The sequence below is a fragment of the Coregonus clupeaformis genome, chromosome 29, assembly GCF_020615455.1.
Source record: "Coregonus clupeaformis isolate EN_2021a chromosome 29, ASM2061545v1, whole genome shotgun sequence".
NCBI classification, from domain to species: Eukaryota; Metazoa; Chordata; class Actinopteri; order Salmoniformes; family Salmonidae; genus Coregonus; species Coregonus clupeaformis.
Window position 1 is genome coordinate 1,877,342 of NC_059220.1, and position 20,513 is coordinate 1,897,854.

General features: G+C 43.6%; 1 protein-coding gene across 1 annotated transcript in view; it reads right to left on the reverse strand.

The window, feature by feature from the left end:
* Positions 1-20,513, reverse strand: part of zfyve26 (zinc finger, FYVE domain containing 26) — a 97,805-nt gene that overhangs the window by 29,775 nt on the left and 47,517 nt on the right. The window contains exons 23-32 of the mRNA XM_045209066.1: positions 17,871-17,975; positions 14,436-14,558; positions 12,800-12,976; positions 9,965-10,060; positions 7,737-7,890; positions 3,634-3,726; positions 1,817-1,998; positions 1,306-1,448; positions 1,152-1,180; positions 597-733 (exon numbers count right to left, since the gene is read on the reverse strand). Coding sequence (XP_045065001.1) covers positions 597-733; positions 1,152-1,180; positions 1,306-1,448; positions 1,817-1,998; positions 3,634-3,726; positions 7,737-7,890; positions 9,965-10,060; positions 12,800-12,976; positions 14,436-14,558; positions 17,871-17,975 — 1,239 coding nt within the window. The remainder of the gene's footprint in view (positions 1-596; positions 734-1,151; positions 1,181-1,305; positions 1,449-1,816; positions 1,999-3,633; positions 3,727-7,736; positions 7,891-9,964; positions 10,061-12,799; positions 12,977-14,435; positions 14,559-17,870; positions 17,976-20,513) is intronic.

Sequence of the window (20,513 nt, forward strand, 5' to 3'; positions counted from 1 at the left end):
CAGATGTGTTGTTACCTACCCTTACCACCTGAGGGCGGCCCGTCAGGAAGTCCAGGATCCAGTTGCAGAGGGAGGTGTTCAGTCCCAGGGTCCTTAGCTTAGTGATGAGCTTTGAGGGCACTATGGTGTTGAACGCTGAGCTGTAGTCAATTAATAGCATTCTCACTTAGGTGTTCCTTTTGTCCAGGTGGGAAAGGGCAGTGTGGAGCGCAATAGAGATTGCGTCATCCGTGGATCTGTTGGGGCGGTATGCGAATTGGAGTGGGTCTAGGGTTTCTGGGACAATGGTGTTGATGTGAGTCATGACCAGCCTTTCAAAGCACTTCATGGCTACAGATGTGAGTGCTACGGGGGCGATAGTCATTTAGACAGGTTACCTTGGTGTTCTTGTTGTCTGTAGTTTATAACTGACCTGTTCATAGTTGAATTCTGTCTGTAGTTATAACACACAGTGCGTTCGGAAAGTATTCAGACCCCTTCACTTTTTCCACATTTTGTTAAGTTACAGCCTTATTCTAAAATGTATTAAATTAAATGTTTTCCCTCATCAATCTACACACAATACCCCATAATGACAAAGCTATAATATAACTGGCCTGTTCATAGTAGAACTCTGTCTGTAGCTGCAGGTTGTCTGTAGGATTGGTGCTGAGGTGAAACTGACGGTGAGTGACCTCTGGCAGGTGAAGCATCCCATCTAACACTCCCTCTGTAGACACGGGACCTCCTGCAACTGGGTCAGGGGGAGTGGGGGACAGGGAGGAGGACGGGGAGAGAGAGAACGAGAGAGAGAGAGAGAGAGAGAGAGAGAGGGGGGAGGGGAGAGGGAGGAAGAGAGAGAGAGAAGGGAGGGGGAGAGGGGAGAGGGAGGAAGAGAGAGGGGGAGGGGAGAGAAAGGGGAGGAAGATAGAGAGAGAGAGGGAGAGAAAGGGGGAGGGGGAGAGAGAGAGAGGGGGAGAGGGGGGAAGAGAGAGTCACACACTATCCAAGGACTACAAATTGTGATTAGCTAACCGGCTAGTTAAATCTGGGACATTTATAGAATGTTCATCAATGTGTCCCCATGTCAAATAAACCTAAACACTAAAGTAGCTGAAGAGTCAGTACCCTTTGGAAGAAATGTCATACAGACAATATGATAGCACCTTTACCTTCAGCGTGCTCCAGCTCGTCATCAGAACTGTGACAACACAAACAAAAATAGAAATCAACGACGTTACCTTGGATCAAATATACAGAGCCTGTGACACAGCGCAGCGAATAAAGCAGTGTGTAGTTCGACAGTAATGGGTCTGAGGGTCTTACTCTGGATGGAAGTAGATGTAGCACTGGTCACACACACGCACTTCCTTCTCCTCTTCAGTGCAGCCCTCTACCGCCATCTTGTGGCCGGAGCAGGCATGGCACACCAGACGACCACACCTCCTGCAGTGGTGACGCCTGTTGAACTGAGGAGGACAATATGATATTTCACCCAACACAGATTAAGTCTATTCCGGTACTAAAAAAAGCCATTGAGTAGCCTTAATCTGTTTGCAAGAAAACCATTTTCTCTACGTAGGAGCCATTTAGTGTCTACCACTCACATTCATCAAGTGGCTTACTTCAACTGAGAGATTTAGCCATTCCACTATTATAAAAATAATATATATTTATAGTTTATAATTATAGCGATTTATAGTCACGCATGCATACATTTGACATATGGGCGGTCCCGGGAATCGAACCCACTACCTTGGCGTTGCAAGCGTCACATTCTACCAACTGAGCTACAGGGGACCAGACTCGAGCCTTTCACAGGGGGTCTTATTCTCACCATGGTGAAGCGTTCTCGCTGGCAGACCATGCAGACATGCTGCTGGGTGTCTGGGACCCAGTCCTTACGAACCGGGGCGCTGTCTGGGGGCTGGAACTGGGCCGGGGAGCGCTGGATTCTCCTGCTGGTCGACCCTCTGTCCAGGGAACTGCTGGAGGACGAGGTGTGCAAGGGGGTACTGCCTGGAGTTAGGAGACGGCACAACGTTACGTTAGCTTCACAATGTATTCTGTAAAATCGGATGTGCCGTACAGAGCATTATGGGTACTGTAGTACATCTTGACACAGTGACCACGTGCAATAAAACAAGATCAAACATTCGAAAGATTGCACAGACTAGAATAGAGTATAATAGACTAGAATAGAGTATAATAAACCAGAATAGAGTATAATAGACTAGAATAGAGTATAGACTAGAATAGAGTATAATAGACTAGAATAGAGTATAATAGACTAAAATAGAGTATAATAGACTAGAATAGACTAGAATAGAGTATAATAAACTACAATATAATTGAGTAGAATAAACTAGAATAGAGTATAATAGACTAGAATAGAGTATAATAGCCTAGAATAGAGTATAATAAACTACAATATAATTGAGTAGAATAAACTAGAATAGAGTATAATAGACTAGAATAGAGTATAATAAACTAGAATAGAGTATAATAAACTAGAATAGAGTATAATAGACTAGAATAGAGTATAATAGACTAGAATAGAGTATAATAGACTAGAATAGAGTATAATAGACTAGAATAGAGTATAATAAACTAGAATAGAGTATAATAAACTAGAATATAGTATAATAAACTATAATAGAGTATAATAAACTAGAATAAAGTATAATAGCCTAGAATATAGTATAATAAACTACAATATAATTGAGTAGAATAAACTAGAATATAATAGAGCATAATACACTAGAATAGAGTATAATATAATATGAGTATAATAGACTAGAATAGAGTATAATATAATATGAGTATAATAGACTAGAATAGAGTATAATACAGTAGAACAAAGTATAATAGAGTATAATAGAGTATAATAAACTAGAATAGAGTATAATAGAGTATAATAGAGTATAATAGAGTATAATAGAGTATAATAAACTAGAATAGAGTATAATAGAGTATAATAGAGTATAATAAACTAGAATAGAGTATAATAGAGTATAATATAGTATAATAAACTAGAATAGAGTATAATAGAGTATAATCGAGTATAATAGACTAGAATAGAGTATAATAAACTAGAATAGAGTATAATAGAGTATAATAAAGCCCAGGACCAAGATGCATGGTGAGGAAGCCTTTAGTTACTATGCCCCCAGCCTCTGGAATAGCCTGCCAGAGAACTTGAAGGGGGCCGAAACTGTGGACATATTTAAAAGAGATATTAAAAACGCATCTTTTTAGCTTTGCTTTTCCTTAGGGTGCTTTTCAGTCGTTCAGTTTTTTTAATTATTTAGTTTTTGTATCTTATGTTTGCTGTTTGGAAAATGTTTTATTTTCAATGTTTTTTATTAGCTTCCTGTGAAGCACATTGCGTTGCATTCCATGTCTGAAATGTGCTGTATAAATAAAACTTGATTTGATTAGAGTATACTAGACTATAATAGAATAGCGTATACTAGACTAGAATAGAGTATAATTAGACTAGAATAGAGTATAATTAGACTAGAATAGAGTATAATTAGACTAGAATAGAGTATAATTAGACTAGAAAAGTATATAGACTAGAAAGAGTATAGACAGAAAGATAATAGACTAGAAAGATATAATTGACTAGAATAGAGTATAATGATCTCTGACCTGCAGTAAGTGGAGGTGTCTCCATCCTAGAGGGGGTAGATGGACAGCTGTCCTGGGCTGGACACTGGTCATCCTGGAGACTGATCACAGAATCTGGGGACAGAGAGAGAGAGAGAGAGGTTTAAGTTTTAACGTTGTATATTTTGCAAAAAAAAGTTCTTCAAATTCAGATCAAAAATGATCTCAAAATCAAAAGGTGATAAAGTGTCAAAAGTACATATATCTAATAGTCCAAACGTGTGAATTCAGTGTTGGGGAACGTTACTTTCAAAAGTAACTTGTTACGTTACTATGGAAAGTAACACGTTACATTACTTTTGCGTTAACAAAAACAGAAAACCCTCTGAAGATACCTTGGGCGTGTTGGTCATTAGAATGGCTTGCATAGCCTAATCTATAACTCCCTAATCTATAACTCTGGGCTATACCAACTCAAGTAATAATGATGCAATATCTCCCTTACAATACTTAAAATAAATGATATTATTGAATGATTTACACATAAGTATTCACCCCTCTTGGATTTGTTCACATTTTATTGTGTTACAAAGTGGGATTAAAATTGATTTAACGGTCATTTATTATTTTAAATGATCTACAGGGACATCTTTTGAGTCAATACATGTTAGAATCACCTTTGGCAGCCATTACAGCTGTGAGTCTTTCTGGGTAAGTCTCTAAGAGCTTTGCACACCTGGATTGTCCAATATTTGACCATTATTATTTTCAAAATGTTTCAAGCTCTGTCAAGGTGTTGGTGATGATAGCTAGACAGCAATTTTCAAGTCTTGCCATAGATTTCCAAGTAGATTTAATCAAAACTGTAACTCGGCCACTCAGGAACATTCACTGACTTCTTGGTAAGCAACTCCAGTGGAGATTTGGCCTTTTGTTGTAGGTTATTGTCCTGCTGAAAGGTGAATTCCTCTCCCAGTGTCTGGTGTAAAGCAGACTGAAGCAGGTTTTCCTCTAGGATTTTGCCTGTGCTTAGCTCCATCCAATTAATTTTTATCCTGAAAAACTCCCCAGACTTTGCTGATGTCAAGCATTCCATGATGCAGCCACCACCATGCTTGAAAATAAGGAGGAAGTTACTCAGTGATGTGATGTGTTGTATTTGCCCCAAACATAAGGCTTTGCATTCAAGTTTATTTTATTTTATTTATTTAACCTTTAGGTAACTAGGCAAGTCAGTTAAGAACAAATTGACTGCCTACTTGTAAAGCCCCCCCTGGCCAGTGGGCCTCCCGAGTGGCACTGCATCACAGTTCGAGTCCAGGCTCTGTCGTAGCCGGCCGCGACCGGGAGACCCATGGGGCGGCGCACAATTGGCCCAGCGTCATCCAGGTTAGGGGAGGGAATGGCCGGCGGGGATGTTCTTGTCCCATCGCGCACTAGCGACTCCTGTGGCGGGCCGGGTGTACAGTGTTTCCTCCGACACATTGGTGCCGCTGGCTTCCGGGTTAAGCGGGCACTGTGTCAAGAAGCAGCGCAGCTCGGTTGGGTCGTGTTTCGGAGGGCGCACGGCTCTCGACCTTCGCCGCCTCTCCCGAGTCCATACGGGGGTTGCAGCAATGTGACAAGACTGTAACTACCAATTGGATTCCACGAAATTGGGGTAAAAGATAAAACAAGATTTAAAAAAATAAATAAATAAATAAATAAAGCCCCCCCAGCCAAACCCTCCCGTAACCCGGACGACGCTGGGCCAATTGTGCGCCGCCCTATGGGACTCCCGATCACGGCCGGTTGAACCCGGGTCTGTAGTGAAGCCTACTAGCACTGCGATGCGCTGCCTTAGACCGCCCGCCCCACCCGGGAGCCATCATTTAAGTTTGCATTCAAGCCGTGTGTGTTTTTTTGCAGTATTATTGTAGCGCCTTGTTGCATACAGGACGCATGTTCTGGAATATTCTGTACATTTTGTATTCTCCTTTTCCCTCTGTCATTTAGGTCATTATTGTAGAGTCACTACAATGTTGTTGATCCATCCTCAGTTTCTCCCATCAGCCATTGAACTCTAGCGGTTTTAAAATCACCAATGGCCTCATGGTGACATCCCAGAGCAGTTTCCTTCCTGCCCTGCATCTCAGTTCAGAAGGACGACTGTATCTTTGATGTGTCTGGGTGGTTTAATACATCACCCACAGCATCATTATTAACCGTGCCTGACCATGCTTAAAGAGATTCAATGTCTGATTTGTTATTGTTACCCATCTACCAATCACAGCCCTTCTTCACGAGGCTTACAAAAAGCTACCTGGTCTATGTAGTTGAATCTGTGCTTGATGTCCAATACTTAACTGAGGGACCTTACAGATGTATGTATTGGGGTCAATACGTATGAAACAACTATATTTTAGTTATTACATTTTTATTAATTTGTAAAAAAATTGCCGAATTTTCTTTTCACTTTGACATTATGGAGTATTTTGTGTAGATCAATGACAAAAAAAATAACACAATTAAATCTATTTCAATCACACTTTGTAACAACAAAAATGTGAAAAAATTCAACGAGGTGAATACTTCTGATACCCCTTGTATAAAACCAACTAGGCTCTTTAATAGGAAAGCTCAAATACAAGGACAACTGTCTACCAATCGGTTTTACACACTGATACGAACTGGGCGGAGAGATTCTACGTCAAACGATACTATCACCTTGTCTAATTGACCTTTCCTTTATATTAAATGGTGAAAACGGAGCTGGAGTAATGTCAACTATTAACAACTGAGACAAACTTGATCACCTGCTTTATTACCAGACAATACACGGGGCACTAGACTGAGCCCGATGAAAATCCTGCAAGTAGCGTCAGTCAAGATTCAAGGTAACATCTGTCCTGTTCTTCTACCAATTCAAAGTAACGCGAATACTTCCACGATATTGTCGCTGCCATCTTGCTAGCTACCATGCTAACTACCCGCCACAACGTTCGTGCAGAAACAGGAAGAGTGCGACAAGAGTAGCCTAGGGATTTTCATTTTTTATTTTTGCGCCAACAAAGGAAAAAAGGGAAATAATATTGTAAAATTAACTAAGTAACTGATTAATTAAATTGAAAAACTAAAAACGCGTTAGGTTACTCGTTACCACAAAAAAAGTAATCAGAGTACTTGTTAACCCCAACACTGTGTGATAGAGCAAGGTAGTGTTGAGACAAAGGAAAATGTACTTTACTTAATAATATTGGATATTTATATAAAGCCTTTATATAAAACCAACCAAAGGTACTCAAAGCACTTCACATAGTAAGAAGGGAATTTCACTTCATCCACCACCAATGAGCAGCAGCACCCACTTGGATGACGCACGGCAACCGTTTCTGTACCAGAACGTTTACCACGCATCACCACAACTCAAAAGGCACAACTTGAGAGATTGGACAATCACGTAGCCATAGTACAATTTGACTTACAATATGACTGGTTGTGTAGACCGCTGACTGCCTCTGAGGAGACAGGGAGAGACATCCATAGAACAAACGTGCGCATAAAAAAATAAAAAAAGTGACACAACACCCTTTTCCCACTCTCGTGTCGACCTGAACCGTACTCTGCTGGCTTGGATATTTTCACACCGTCTTCCTCCACAGTTGCAGAAACTGGGGTGGATGCATAACCAGGCCAGAGGAGTACAGGTTGTGTGTGTGGCGCCTTACAATCATCACACAACATCTTTCCCAAACATTAGACTGTTCTGGACCTCCCTTTTAAACTCTCCATTTCACAGCTTTTCTCTTATTGAATTAAAAACGCCGACATTGTCCTTTTTTGCCTCAGTGGATCGACGTAAAGTTCCCAAAATCATTTGGCATTTGGAGTGTATTTGGCGTCCGTACAGTTAGGCCCTCAAGCACTAACTGCAGATAAAAATTACGAAAGAAAAACCTTAAATGTAGCCTATACACACTGCATATTATGAATTGCACAGGAATTATACATTTGTGGATTTTCAATGCATTGTTTCCTCTTTATTCAACCCACCCAATATTTCATGACCCTAAACCCGCCCGACCCGCGGATATAACCACGGGGGGACAGCGGGTTACGAGTCAACCCCGCGCGTCACCAGTGTGTTTTGAGCGCTTGGTACTGACCTGAGCGGGACGTCTCCCTGGGTGCGTAGTGGAAGTCCAGGGCCTTGCAGGCGTAGTTGGAGAGCAGTCTGTCTATGTCTTGGGTGGTGAAGCCATCCTCCTGGCCTACTAGTAGGTTCTGTAAGGTCCTCACCGCCAAATCAGCCCAGTCCACCTTTAAAAAAGGTCAAAAGGTCAAAGTTTTCATTGATAAAATTGCAGACAGCAAACGCTGAAATATTTTGATAACAGATTAAAAGACTCCAGATTATATTAACTCCACAATGTGCCGCTAATAATCACAGCCATGTCAGCCCAGTCCACCGTAGTAGTTGTTTATTTGATGCTCGCATTAATAGATGAAATTGAACACCAATTTACAATCATAGATTTTGAACAAATAGTCAAATCCAAAACTAGCACAATAATTTTAATATAGTACAATATGAAAAATGTATTATATATACATTACCAGTCAAAAGTTTGGACACACCTACTCATTCAAGGGTTTTTCTTAATTTTTAACATTGTAGAATAATAGTGAAGACATCAAAACTATGAAATAACACATATGGAATCGTGTAGTAACCAGAAAACTGTTAAACAAATCAAAAATATATTTTATATTTGAAATTCTTCAAATAGCCACCCTTTGCCTTGATGACAGCTTTGAATAGGAGCAACTTTTTTGGTTACTACATGATTCCATATGTGTTAGTTCATAGTTTTGATGTCTTCACTATTATTCTACAATGTAGAAAATAGTAAAAATAAAGAAAAACCCTGGAATGAGTAGGTGTGTCCAAACTGTTGACTGGTACTGTATGTACACACAGAACAAAAATATAAATACAACATGCAACAATTTAATTCATATATGGAAATCAGTCAATTGAATAAATTAAATTAGGCCCTAATCTATGGGTTTTACATGACTGGGAATACAGATATGCATCTGTTGGTCACAGATACCTTTTTTTAAAAAGGTAGGGGCTTGATCAGAAAACCAGTCAGTATCTGGTGTGACCACCATTTGCCTCATGCAGCGCAACATCTCCTTCGCATAGGAACATGCTGTCGTACACTCCGATCCAGAGCATCCCAAACATGCTCAGTGGGTGACATGTCTGGTGGTTATGCAGGCCATGGAAGAACTGGGACATATTCAGCTTCCAGGAATTGTGTACAGATCATTGCGACATGGGGCCGTACATTATCATGCTGAAACATGAGGTGATGGTGGTGGATGAATGGCACAACAGTGGGCTTCAGGATCTCGTCATGGTATCTCTGTGCATTCAAATTGCCCTTGATAAAATGCAATTGTGTTCGTTGTCCGTAGCTTATGCCTGCCCATACCATAACCCCACCGCCACCATGGGGCACTCTGTTCACAACGTTGACATCAGCAAACCGCTCACCCACACGACGCTGTCTGCCATCTGCCCGGTACAGTTGAAACCGGGATTAATCTGTGAAGAGCACACTTCTCCAGCGTGCCAGTGGCCATCGAAGGTGAGCATTTGCCCACTGAAGTCGGTTACGACGCCGAACTGCAGTCAGGTCAAGACCCTGGTGAGGACGACGAGCATGCAGATAAGCTTCCCTGAGACAGTTTCTGACAGTTTGTGCAGAGATTCTTCGGTTGTGCAAATCCACAGTTTCATCAGCTGTCCAGGTGGCTGGTCTCAGACGAACCCGCAGGTGAAGAAGCCGGATGTGGAGGTCCTGGGCTGGCGTGGTTACACGCGGTTGTGAGGCCGGTTGAACGTACTGCCAAATTCTCTAAAACGCAGTTGGAAGCGGCTTATGGTAGAGAAATGAACATTACATTCTCTAGCAACAGCTCTGGTGGACATTCCTGCAGTCAGCATGCCAATTGAACGCTCCCTCAAAACTTGAGACATCTGTGGCATTGTGTTGTGTGACAAAACTGCACATTTTAGAGTGGCCTTTTATTGTCCCCAGCACAAGGTGCACCTGTGTAATGATCATGCTGTTTAATCAGCTTCTTGATATGCCACGCCTTTCAGATGGATGGATTATCTTGGCAAAGGAGAAATGCTCACTAACAGGGATGTAAACATATTTCTGCACAACATTTTAGAGAAATAAGCTTTTTGTGCGTATGGAACATCTCTGGGATCTTTTATTTCAGCTCATGAAACATGGGACCAACCCTTTACATGTTGCGTTTATATTTATGTCAACACGATACAGTAACACTATAACACTAATTGGGATGGTACCTTCAGGTTCATCAGGAGCTGTTCCAGCATTAATAATGGCTCAGAGAGGAGAGGGAAGTAGTCCTGTCTGGCACTAGGGGGGAGGGTGAGGAGGACCTAGAGGGGGAGAGAGAGAGGAGAGGAGAGGGGGAGGGGAGGGGGAGGGAGGGGAGGGGAGGGAGGGAGGGAGGGAGAGGGAGAGGGAGAGGGAGAGGGAGAGGGAGAGGGAGAGGGAGAGGGAGAGGGAGAGGAGAGGAGAGGAGAGGAGAGGAGAGGAGAGGAGGAGAGGAGAGGAGAGGAGAGGAGAGGAGAGGAGAGGGAGAGGAGAGGAGAGGAGAGGAGAGGAGAGGAGAGGAGAGGAGAGAGGAGAGGAGAGGAGAGGAGAGGAGAGGAGAGGAGAGGAGAGAGAGGAGAGGAGAGGAGAGGAGAGGGAGAGGGAGAGGAGAGGAGGGAGAGGGAGAGAGGAGAGGAGAGGAGAGGGAGAGAGAGGAGAGGAGAGAGAGAGAGGGGAGAGAGAGAGAGGAGAGAGGGAGAGAGGAGAGGGAGAGGGAGAGAGGAGAGGGAGAGGGAGAGGGAGAGGAGAGGGAGAGGAGAGGGAGAGGGAGAGGAGGGAGAGGGAGAGAGGAGAGGAGAGGAGAGGGAGAGGGAGAGGAGAGAGAGAGAGGGAGAGGGAGAGGAGAGGAGAGGAGAGAGAGAGGGAGAGGAGAGGAGAGGAGAGGAGAGGAGAGGAGAGGAGAGGAGAGGAGAGGAGAGGAAGAGGGAGAGAGGGGAGAGGAGAGGAGAGGAAGAGGGAGAGAGGAGAGAGAGAGGGAGAGGGAGAGGGAGAGGGAGAGGGGAGGAGAGGAGAAAAAAAAAAGCTTTTGACTCAATTTGGCATGAGAATTGATGGAAAGTGGGGTTGGGGGAAAAACATACGACATTATAAAATCCATGTACACAAACAACAAGTGTGCGGTTAAAATTGGCAAAAAACACATTTCTTTCCACAGGGGCGTGGGGTGAGACAGGGATGCAGCTTAAGCCCCACCCCCTTCAACATATATATCACCGAGGGCACTAGAACAGTCTGCAGCACCCGGCCTCACCCTACTAGAATCTGAAGTCAAATGTCGATCTGGTGTTTCTGTCCCCAACCAAGGAAGGCCTACAGAAGAACCTAGATCTTCTGCACAGATTCTGTCAGGACCACAAATACAAATTCCATCTAGACACCGTTGCCCTAGAGCACACAAAAAACTATACATATGTCGGCCTAAACATCAGCGCCACAGGTAACTTCCACAAAGCTGTGAACGATCTGAGAGACAAGGCAAGAAGGGCCTTCTATGCCATCAAAAGGAACATAAAATTCGACATACCAATTAGGATCTGGCTAAAAATACTTGAATCAGTTATAGAACCCATTGCCCTTTATGGTTGTGAGGTCTGGGGTCCGCTCACCAACCAAGAATTCACAAAATGGGACAAACACCAAATTGAGACTCTGCATGCAGAATTCTGCAAAAATATCGTCAGTGTACATTTTACATTTTTGCATTTTAGTCATTTAGCAGACGCTCTTATCCAGAGCGACTTACAGTTAGTGAGAATTATATATATATATATTATTTTTCATACTGGCCCACCGTGGGAATCGAACTCACAACCCTGCCGTTGCAAACGCCATGCTCTACCAACTGAGCTACATCCCTCACCTACATAGAGATGAACTTGGAGAAGAGTCCCCTAAGCAAGCTGGTCCTGGGGCTCTGTTCACAAACACAAACAGAGCCCCAGGATAGCAACACAATTAGACCCAACCAAATCATGAGAAAACAAAAAAGATAATTACTTGACATATTGGAAAGAATTAACAAAATCAAAGAGCAAACTAGAATGCTATTTGGCCCTAAACAAAGAGTACACCGTGGCAGAATACCTGACCACTGTGACTGACTCAAACTTAAGGAAAGCTTTGACTATGTACAGACTTAGTGAGCATAGCCTTGCTATTGAGAAAGGCCGCCGTAGGCAGACCTGGCTCTCAAGAGAAGACAGGCTATGTGCACACTGCCCACAAAATGAGGTGGAAACTGAGCTGCACTTCCTAACCTCCTGCCAAATGTATGACCATATTAGAGACACATATTTCCCTCAGATTACACAGACCCACAAAGAATTCTAAAACAAATCCAATTTTGATAAACTCCCATATCTACTGGGAGAAATACCACAGTGTGCCATCACAGCTGCAAGATTTGTGACCTGTTGCCACAAGAAAAGGGCAACCAGTGAAGAACAAACACCATTGTAAATACAACCCATATTTATGTTTATTTATTTTCCCATTTGTACTTTAACTATTTGCACATCGTTACAACACTGTATATAGACATAATATGACATTTGAAATGTCTTTATTCTTTTGGAACTTCTGAGTGTAATGTTTACTGTTCATATTTATTGTTATCTACTTCACTTGCTTTGGCAATGTTAACATACGTTTCCCATGCCAATAAAAGCCCTTAAATTGAAATTGAATTGCAAGAGGAGAGTTAGAGGAGAGTAGAGGGGTTCATTTAAAACACTATCTGGTGGTCTGTGTGTTCCTCACCTACAGCACACAGACCTACCAGTGTCGGGTTCAAATCCAACCCACTGCCTTGGTGACACACGTATCGTCCCTGCTCTCCCATCTTCCCTGCTCTCCATTGTCCAATAAAAACACACAAAATACATTTACATTTTAGTCATTTAGCAGACGCTTTGGGATTCGAACCAGCGACCTTTCAGTTACTGGTCCAACGCTCTTAACCGCTAGGCTACCTATCAACACTAGAGCTCACAGATACAATAAAGGTAATTGAATCAGCTGACCTTGGATCCCAGGTGAAGGTCGTTGATGTGGCGTCGGCGGGCGGGGGACACTTGGCTCTGGAAGTGCAGAGTGAGGTAGTTAGCCAGGAAGTGGCAGGCAGCCAATCCGGGCCGGCGGTCCAGAGCGCGCTCACACACCTCTAGACCCAAGGTTAAGTCTGAAAGGCCCTCCAGCAGCTGCACCAATCACAGTGAAGAGAGTCAATGAGACACAAAGTCTATGACATAGACAGATGGGCCACATCTCAATAGTAGAAACAACCAGACAGATGGGCCACATCTCAATAGTATGAACAACCAGACAGATGGGCCACATCTCAATAGTATAAACAACTAGACAGATGGGCCACATCTCAATAGTATGAACAACCAGACAGATGGGCCACATCTCAATAGTAGAAACAGAGGAGAGGAAGGAGAAGAAACGGAGGAGAGGAAGGAGAAGAAACGGAGGAGAGGAAGGAGAAGAAACGGAGGAGAGGAAGGAGAAGAAACGGAGGAGAGGAAGGAGTAGAAACGGAGGAGAGGAAGGAGAAGAAACGGAGGAGAGGAAGGAGTAGAAACGGAGGAGAGGAAGGAGTAGAAACGGAGGAGAGGAAGGAGTAGAAACGGAGGAGAGGAAGGAGTAGAAACGGAGGAGAGGAAGGAGTAGAAAACGGAGGAGAGGAAGGAGTAGAAACGGAGGAGAGGAAGGAGAAGAAACGGAGGAGAGGAAGGAGTAGAAACGGAGGAGAGGAAGGAGTAGAAACGGAGGAGAGGAAGGAGTAGAAACGGAGGAGAGGAAGGAGTAGAAACGGAGGAGAGGAAGGAGTAGAAACGGAGGAGAGGAAGGAGTAGAAACGGAGGAGAGGAAGGAGAAGAAACGGAGGAGAGGAAGGAGAAGAAACGGAGGAGAGGAAGGAGTAGAAACGGAGGAGAAGAAACGGAGGAGAGGAAGGAGTACAAACGGAGGAGAGGAAGGAGTAGAAACGGAGGAGAGGAAGGAGTAGAAACGGAGGAGAGGAAGGAGTAGAAACGGAGGAGAGGAAGGAGTAGAAACGGAGGAGAGGAAGGAGTAGAAACGGAGGAGAGGAAGGAGTAGAAACGGAGGAGAGGAAGGAGTAGAAACGGAGGAGAGGAAGGAGAAGAAACGGAGGAGAGGAAGGAGAAGAAACAGAGGAGAGGAAGGAGTAGAAACGGAGGAGAGGAAGGAGAAGAAACGGAGGAGAGGAAGGAGAAGAAACGGAGGAGAGGAAGGAGTAGAAACGGAGGAGAGGAAGGAGAAGAAACGGAGGAGAGGAAGGAGTACAAACGGAGGAGAGGAAGGAGTAGAAACGGAGGAGAGGAAGGAGAAGAAACGGAGGAGAGGAAGGAGTACAAACGGAGGAGAGGAAGGAGTAGAAACGGAGGAGAGGAAGGAGTAGAAACGGAGGAGAGGAAGGAGTAGAAATTGAGGAGAGGAAGGAGTAGAAACGGAGGAGAGGAAGGAGTAGAAACGGAGGAGAGGAAGGAGTAGAAACGGAGGAGAGAAAGGAGAAGAAACGGAGGAGAGGAAGGAGAAGAAACAGAGGAGAGGAAGGAGAAGAAACGGAGGAGAGGAAGGAGAAGATACGGAGGAAGCCAGTTTAGACTGATTGCGATGCAGATGAAAGCCCACCTGGAAAGCGTTGTCAGTCTGTCCCTTCTCCAGCAGGTGTAGCAGGTGTTCAGTCTGCAGCTGTAGTCTGAGGTGGTCTGAGACAGAGTACAGCACCACCCACTCTGCACATAGAGAAAACTCCTGCCAGAGAGATGATGAGGGGACACATCAATGACAGCAAGGGAAGCATCTTCTGATCCTTTTAATCCTTCCTGTCTATGGGGTTCTACATCTTAGACTATGGTCAGCGCTTCCTGCCTATGGGGTTCTACATCTTAGACTATGGTCAGCGCTTCCTGTCTATGGGGTTCTATATCTTAGACTACGGTCAGCGCTTCCTGCCTATGGGGTTCTACATCTTAGACTACGGTCAGCGCTTCCTGTCTATGGGGTTCTATATCTTAAGACTACGGTCAGCGCTTCCTGCCTATGGGGTTCTACATCTTAGACTATGGTCAGCGCTTCCTGTCTATGGGGTTCTATATCTTAGACTACGGTCAGCGCTTCCTGCCTATGGGGTTCTACATCTTAGACTACGGTCAGCGCTTCCTGTCTATGGGGTTCTATATCTTAGACTACAGTCAGCGCTTCCTGCCAAGTTTGGGAAGGCACAAGGTGATGGAGTGGATTTTTACATTCCAGTCCAGAGGTATTCCGTCCGCTATTTATTCTCATCTTCCAATGGTTAAAGCAGAAAGATCTTTCTATGGTTAAAGCAGAAAGATCTTTCTATGGTTAAAGCAGAAAGATCTTTCTATGGTTAAAGCATGGGTAAATATTTGGATGTCGATGAAGAGGATATTGGTTGGGAGAATGTCTGGGAGAATATATTTCACTCAAAGAACCCAAACCATCAGTTAATTCATTTTAAACTGTGTCATAGATCGTAGTGGACACCACTTGTAAGATTCCATGCAAAACAGGCTCAAAGCCCATACTGTGACCTATGTAACCTCAATACACTTGGCACATACAAACATATGATATGGGATTGTCCTGAGGTTTATGAGTTTGAGGAAAGTGTCGTATATATTCTCTCTGACATTATTGATAAAACTGTACCCCTTGAACCAATTATGCTGTTGCTTAACGATGAAACAGGTGTGCAGCCGAATGAGAAACAGCGAAACGTTTGGCTGGCTGGGTTGACTGCTGCCCAAAAAAAAACGTGCTGTTCAGCGCTGGTTGCCACCACATGACCTTCACATAAGGAAATGGCTAGCATACTTTCAGGACGTAATGATGCGTGTTATCCACTGCCCATATGAATAAAGCCCAGTCCTAGCACTCTGGGAACATGGAACGCAGCCGCCTCAGAAAGCTCTAAACTGTTGGATGTGATGTAAAATGCTTACTTGGTGTTTTGATGTGTATATTCTAGTGTAGTGCGTGTTGTTTATTTTAATTTGATAAAAACTTTTTTGGGGGGGTTGGGGGACAGGGTGGGAAGTGTAATTGTATATTCATGATTGTAGAGCCCTTGAGACCCAATAAAAAACAATTGTTCACCAAAAAATAAATAAAGGTGCAATAAAAGCGTTATAAATTCCTCTAAAACAATATACATGGTCTTTTCCAATCCTAAACATTCTGAAAACCATGTCATTACTACCTTGGAAGGACGTAAGTCAAGACGTACAAATATCTGGGAGTTTGGGTGGAGGAGAAGCTGAGCTTCACTAAATCATGTTGAGAACCTGGTAAAGAAGATCAAGTTGAGAACAGGTTTTTATTACCGGCAATAAGGCAGAAAACAGCTGGTCCTCTGTAGCTCAGCTGGTAGAGCACGGCGCTTGTAACGCCAGGGTAGTGGGTTCGATCCCCGGGACCACCCATACGTAAAAATGTATGCACACATGACTAAGTCGCTTTGGATAAAAGCGTCTGCTAAATGGCATATTATTATTATTATAATACATTCCTGTCTGTCTTGGACTACAGTGATGTCATTTATAGTCAGAACTCAAGCCCTGAAGGCCTTGATTCAGTACGATGCAGCTCTTCGGTATATTACCAACCAAAAGCATCTGACACACCACTGTGACCTCTATAGTGGTGGCTGGTCTTCACACCACTGTGACCTCTATAGTGGTGTTGACTGGTCTTCACACCACTGTGACCTCTATAGTGGTGGCTGGTCTTCACACCACTGTGACCTCTATAGTGGTGGTGGCTGGTCTTCACACCACTGTGACCTCTATAGTGGTGGTGGCTGGTCTTCACACCACTGTGACCTCTATAGTGGTGGCTGGTCTTCACACCACTGTGACCTCTATAGTGGTGGTGGCTGGTCTTCACACCACTGTGACCTCTATAGTGGTGGCTGGTCTTCACACCACTGTGACCTCTATAGTGGTGGTGGCTGGTCTTCACACCACTGTGACCTCTATAGTGGTGGTGGCTGGTCTTCACACCACTGTGACCTCTATAGTGGTGGTGGCTGGTCTTCACACCACTGTGACCTCTATAGTGGTGGCTGGTCTTCACACCACTGTGACCTCTATAGTGGTGGCTGGTCTTCACACCACTGTGACCTCTATAGTGGTGGCTGGTCTTCACACCACTGTGACCTCTATAGTGGTGGTGGCTGGTCTTCACACCACTGTGACCTCTATAGTGGTGGTGGCTGGTCTTCACACCACTGTGACCTCTATAGTGGTGGTGGCTGGTCTTCACACCACTGTGACCTCTATAGTGGTGGCTGGTCTTCACACCACTGTGACCTCTATAGTGGTGGCTGGTCTTCACACCACTGTGACCTCTATAGTGGTGGTGGCTGGTCTTCACACCACTGTGACCTCTATAGTGGTGGTGGCTGGTCTTCACACCACTGTGACCTCTATAGTGGTGGCTGGTCTTCACACCACTGTGACCTCTATAGTGGTGTTGACTGGTCTTCGTTGACTCTACGTAGGCTTAAACATTGGCATACAAGGATCTATAAAGCCATTTTGGGAAAACTGCCACTTTATCTCTATTGTTCTTTGATAAGGTTAGAAAATAAATAAGAGTTATGGTCCTACTTACTTTTAACGGTTCCTAAAATCAGAACGGATCATTGGCAAATAGTGTTTTAGTTACTCAGCTCTTTGGTCTTGGAATTCTCTCCAGACCAGCTTGAAACTCCAGGATCTTGTTTCCTTGGAGGAGTTTAAAATGTTGGTTGACTCGCATGTTAGTGAGGAATGTGATTGCGGTGGTACATATGATAGATTTTTTTTTAAATCTATGACACTTGTAGGTTTTTGTAATTGAAATGTATGTGTCTACGTCAAAACATAAAATGTTTTAAGGTGTGTCTATGTCTGTAAGTTGTTGATACAGTATGTTTGATATTTGTCTCAAACATTGTTCACCCCTGCTGCTGTCTTGGTTGGACCAAGTCTCTCTTGAAAAATAGATAACCTGGATAAATACAAAATAGACTATTCATAGCACAGTGCTGAGACTCACCCTGGCTTCCAACATCCTAGAAAACATGGACTCAGGGTCTCTCCTGGACTCTGTCCTCAGCTCCTGCCAGGTCACCCACGGCAACGCAGGCTGCAGGTTCAACATCTAGGATGACCCAGAAAAAAAAGTTATGTTAATGTTTTGAACAGTTAATGTTTGTTTTTTAAGGAGTGAGGCAGTCCCACTCCTTGCATATATATATATTTTTTTGTGGATAGACACCGTGAGAGAAAGACAGGAAATATGGCAGAAAAGTTTGTGCCAGAAGGGTGTGGGGTGGAATCAAACTCCTGCTGGCATGGTATATGTGTGCGCTGATGACAGTCTGCACTTTAACCTCATAGTCATTGTATCATTTCAAATCCAAAGTGCTGGAGTACAGAGCCAAAACAACAACAAGTGTGTCACTGTCCCAATACTTTGGAGCTCGCTGTAGATGGTCATTTCACATGAAGTAAAATTGTGTGTCTTTCCTCAGCTCTTTACAAATGATTTTTTGTGGTAGTGGAAGAAGTGTTCAGATTTCAGATTTAAAGAGCAGAGAAGTAGACAAAGATTTCCTACGCTCTAAGTTTTGGGGAAAGTGGTCATAAATGGGAGTTGTTACATTTTTCCCCAGATGAAAATGTAGTTGATGCGGTTACTAAAACAGCTGCACCTCTAGATTGGTAGAAGAAATTGTTCTGATTTAAGATTTGAATAGCAGAGAAGTAGACCAACATTTCATACCCTAAGTTGTTGTGAAAAAAATAAAATGTAAGTAGCTGATTTGTGTCAAAACGTTGCATTGTTGCATGTCGTGGTGTCACAATGGAACCTTTAAAATGTTGAAGAAATCCCATGAAAGTGGATGATGTTGGAATAAGTTTAATCGTTTCAAACAGTTGTATGGAAGCAACTTAATCCAAATCAGTCTGCACGTTTTAGTTCAAATTGCGTAGTTTTTTTTTTTATAGCTTAAACGGTGCAAGAGGAGTAGCGTTGTAAACTATAATAATAACTAGATGGTATTTTCACATTAGGTAAAATTGTGGGACTTGCTTTAGCTCTTTACAAAATTATTTTTGTGGTAGCGGAAGAAGTGTTCTGATTTTAGATTTGAAAAGCAGTAGAATAAGACTTCATACACACAAAGTTTTTGTGGTCAAATGTTCTGTTGTTTTTAAAGGGATACTTCAGGATTTTGGCAATAAAGCCCCTTTATCTACTTCCCCAGAGTCAGATGAACTCGTGGAGACCATTTTTATGTCTCTGCGTGCAGTTTGAAGTTCATTGCCAAAAACCCCAAGTATCACTTTAAAGCTTTAGATAAAATGTAGTTGATGCAGTTAAACTAGCTGGATGAATACCATCTACACCTCCTAGCTTAGAACTGTGAAGTAAAACGTTTAATCTAGTTATCCGTATGCCTGCATTGCCATTGACTTGACTGGCATTAGGTTGAGTGGATGCCCAGGGCAGGGCCAACACACCTCTTTGTTGTTCATACAGTGCATTCGGAAAGTATTCAGAGCCCTTGACTTTTTCCAAATTTTGTTAGGTTACAGACTTTTTCTAAAAATTGATTAAATTTGGGTTTTTTCTCATCAATCTACACACAATACCCCATAATGACAAAGCAAAAACAGGTTTAGAAATGTTTGCAAAAAAAACAACAAAAAAACATAAACATCACATTGACCTAAGTATTCAGACCATTTACTCAGTACTTGGTTGAAGCACCTTTGGCAGCGATTACAGCATCGAGTCTTCTTGGGTATGACGCTACAAGCTTGGCACACCTGTATTTGGGGAGTTTCTTCCATTCCTCTCTGCAGATCCTCTCAAGCTCTGTCAGGTTGGATGGGGAGCGTTGCTGCACAGCTATTTTCAGGTCTCTCCAGAGATGTTTGATCGGGTTCAAGTCCGAGCTCTGGCTGGGCCACTCAAGGACATTCAGAGACTTGTCCCGAAGCCACTCCTGCGTTGTCTTGGCTGTGTGCTTAGGGTCATTATCCTGTTGGAAGATTAACCTTAGCCCCAGTCTGAGGTCCTGAGCGCTCTGGAGCAGGTTTTCATCAAGGATCTCTCTGTACTTTGCTCCGTTCACCTTTGCCCTCGACCCTGACTAGTTTCCCAGTCCCTGCCGCTGAAAAACATCCCCACAGCATGATGCTGCCACCACCATGCTTCACCGTAGGGATGGTGCCAGGTTTCCTTCAGACGTGACGCTTGGCATTCAGGCCAAAGAGTTCAATCTTGGTTCCATCAGACCAGAGAATCTTGTTTCTCATGGTCTGAGAGTCCTTTAGGTGCCTTTTGGCAAACTCCAAGTGGGCTGTCATGTGCCTTTTACTGAGGAGTGGCTTCCGTCAGGCCACTCTACCATAAAGGCCTGATTGGTGGAGTGCTGCAGAGATGATTGTCCTTCTGGAAGGTTCTCCCATCTCCACAGATGAACTCTGGAGCTCTGTCAGAGTGACCATCGGGTTCTTGGTCACCTCCCTGACCAAGGCCCTTCTCCCCAACTGGCCCATCTGTCTGGTTGTTCATACTATTGAGATGTGGCCCATCTGTCTGGTTGTTCATACTATTGAGATGTGGCCCATCTGTCTGGTTGTTCATACTATTGAGATGTGGCCCATCTGTCTGGTTGTTATACTA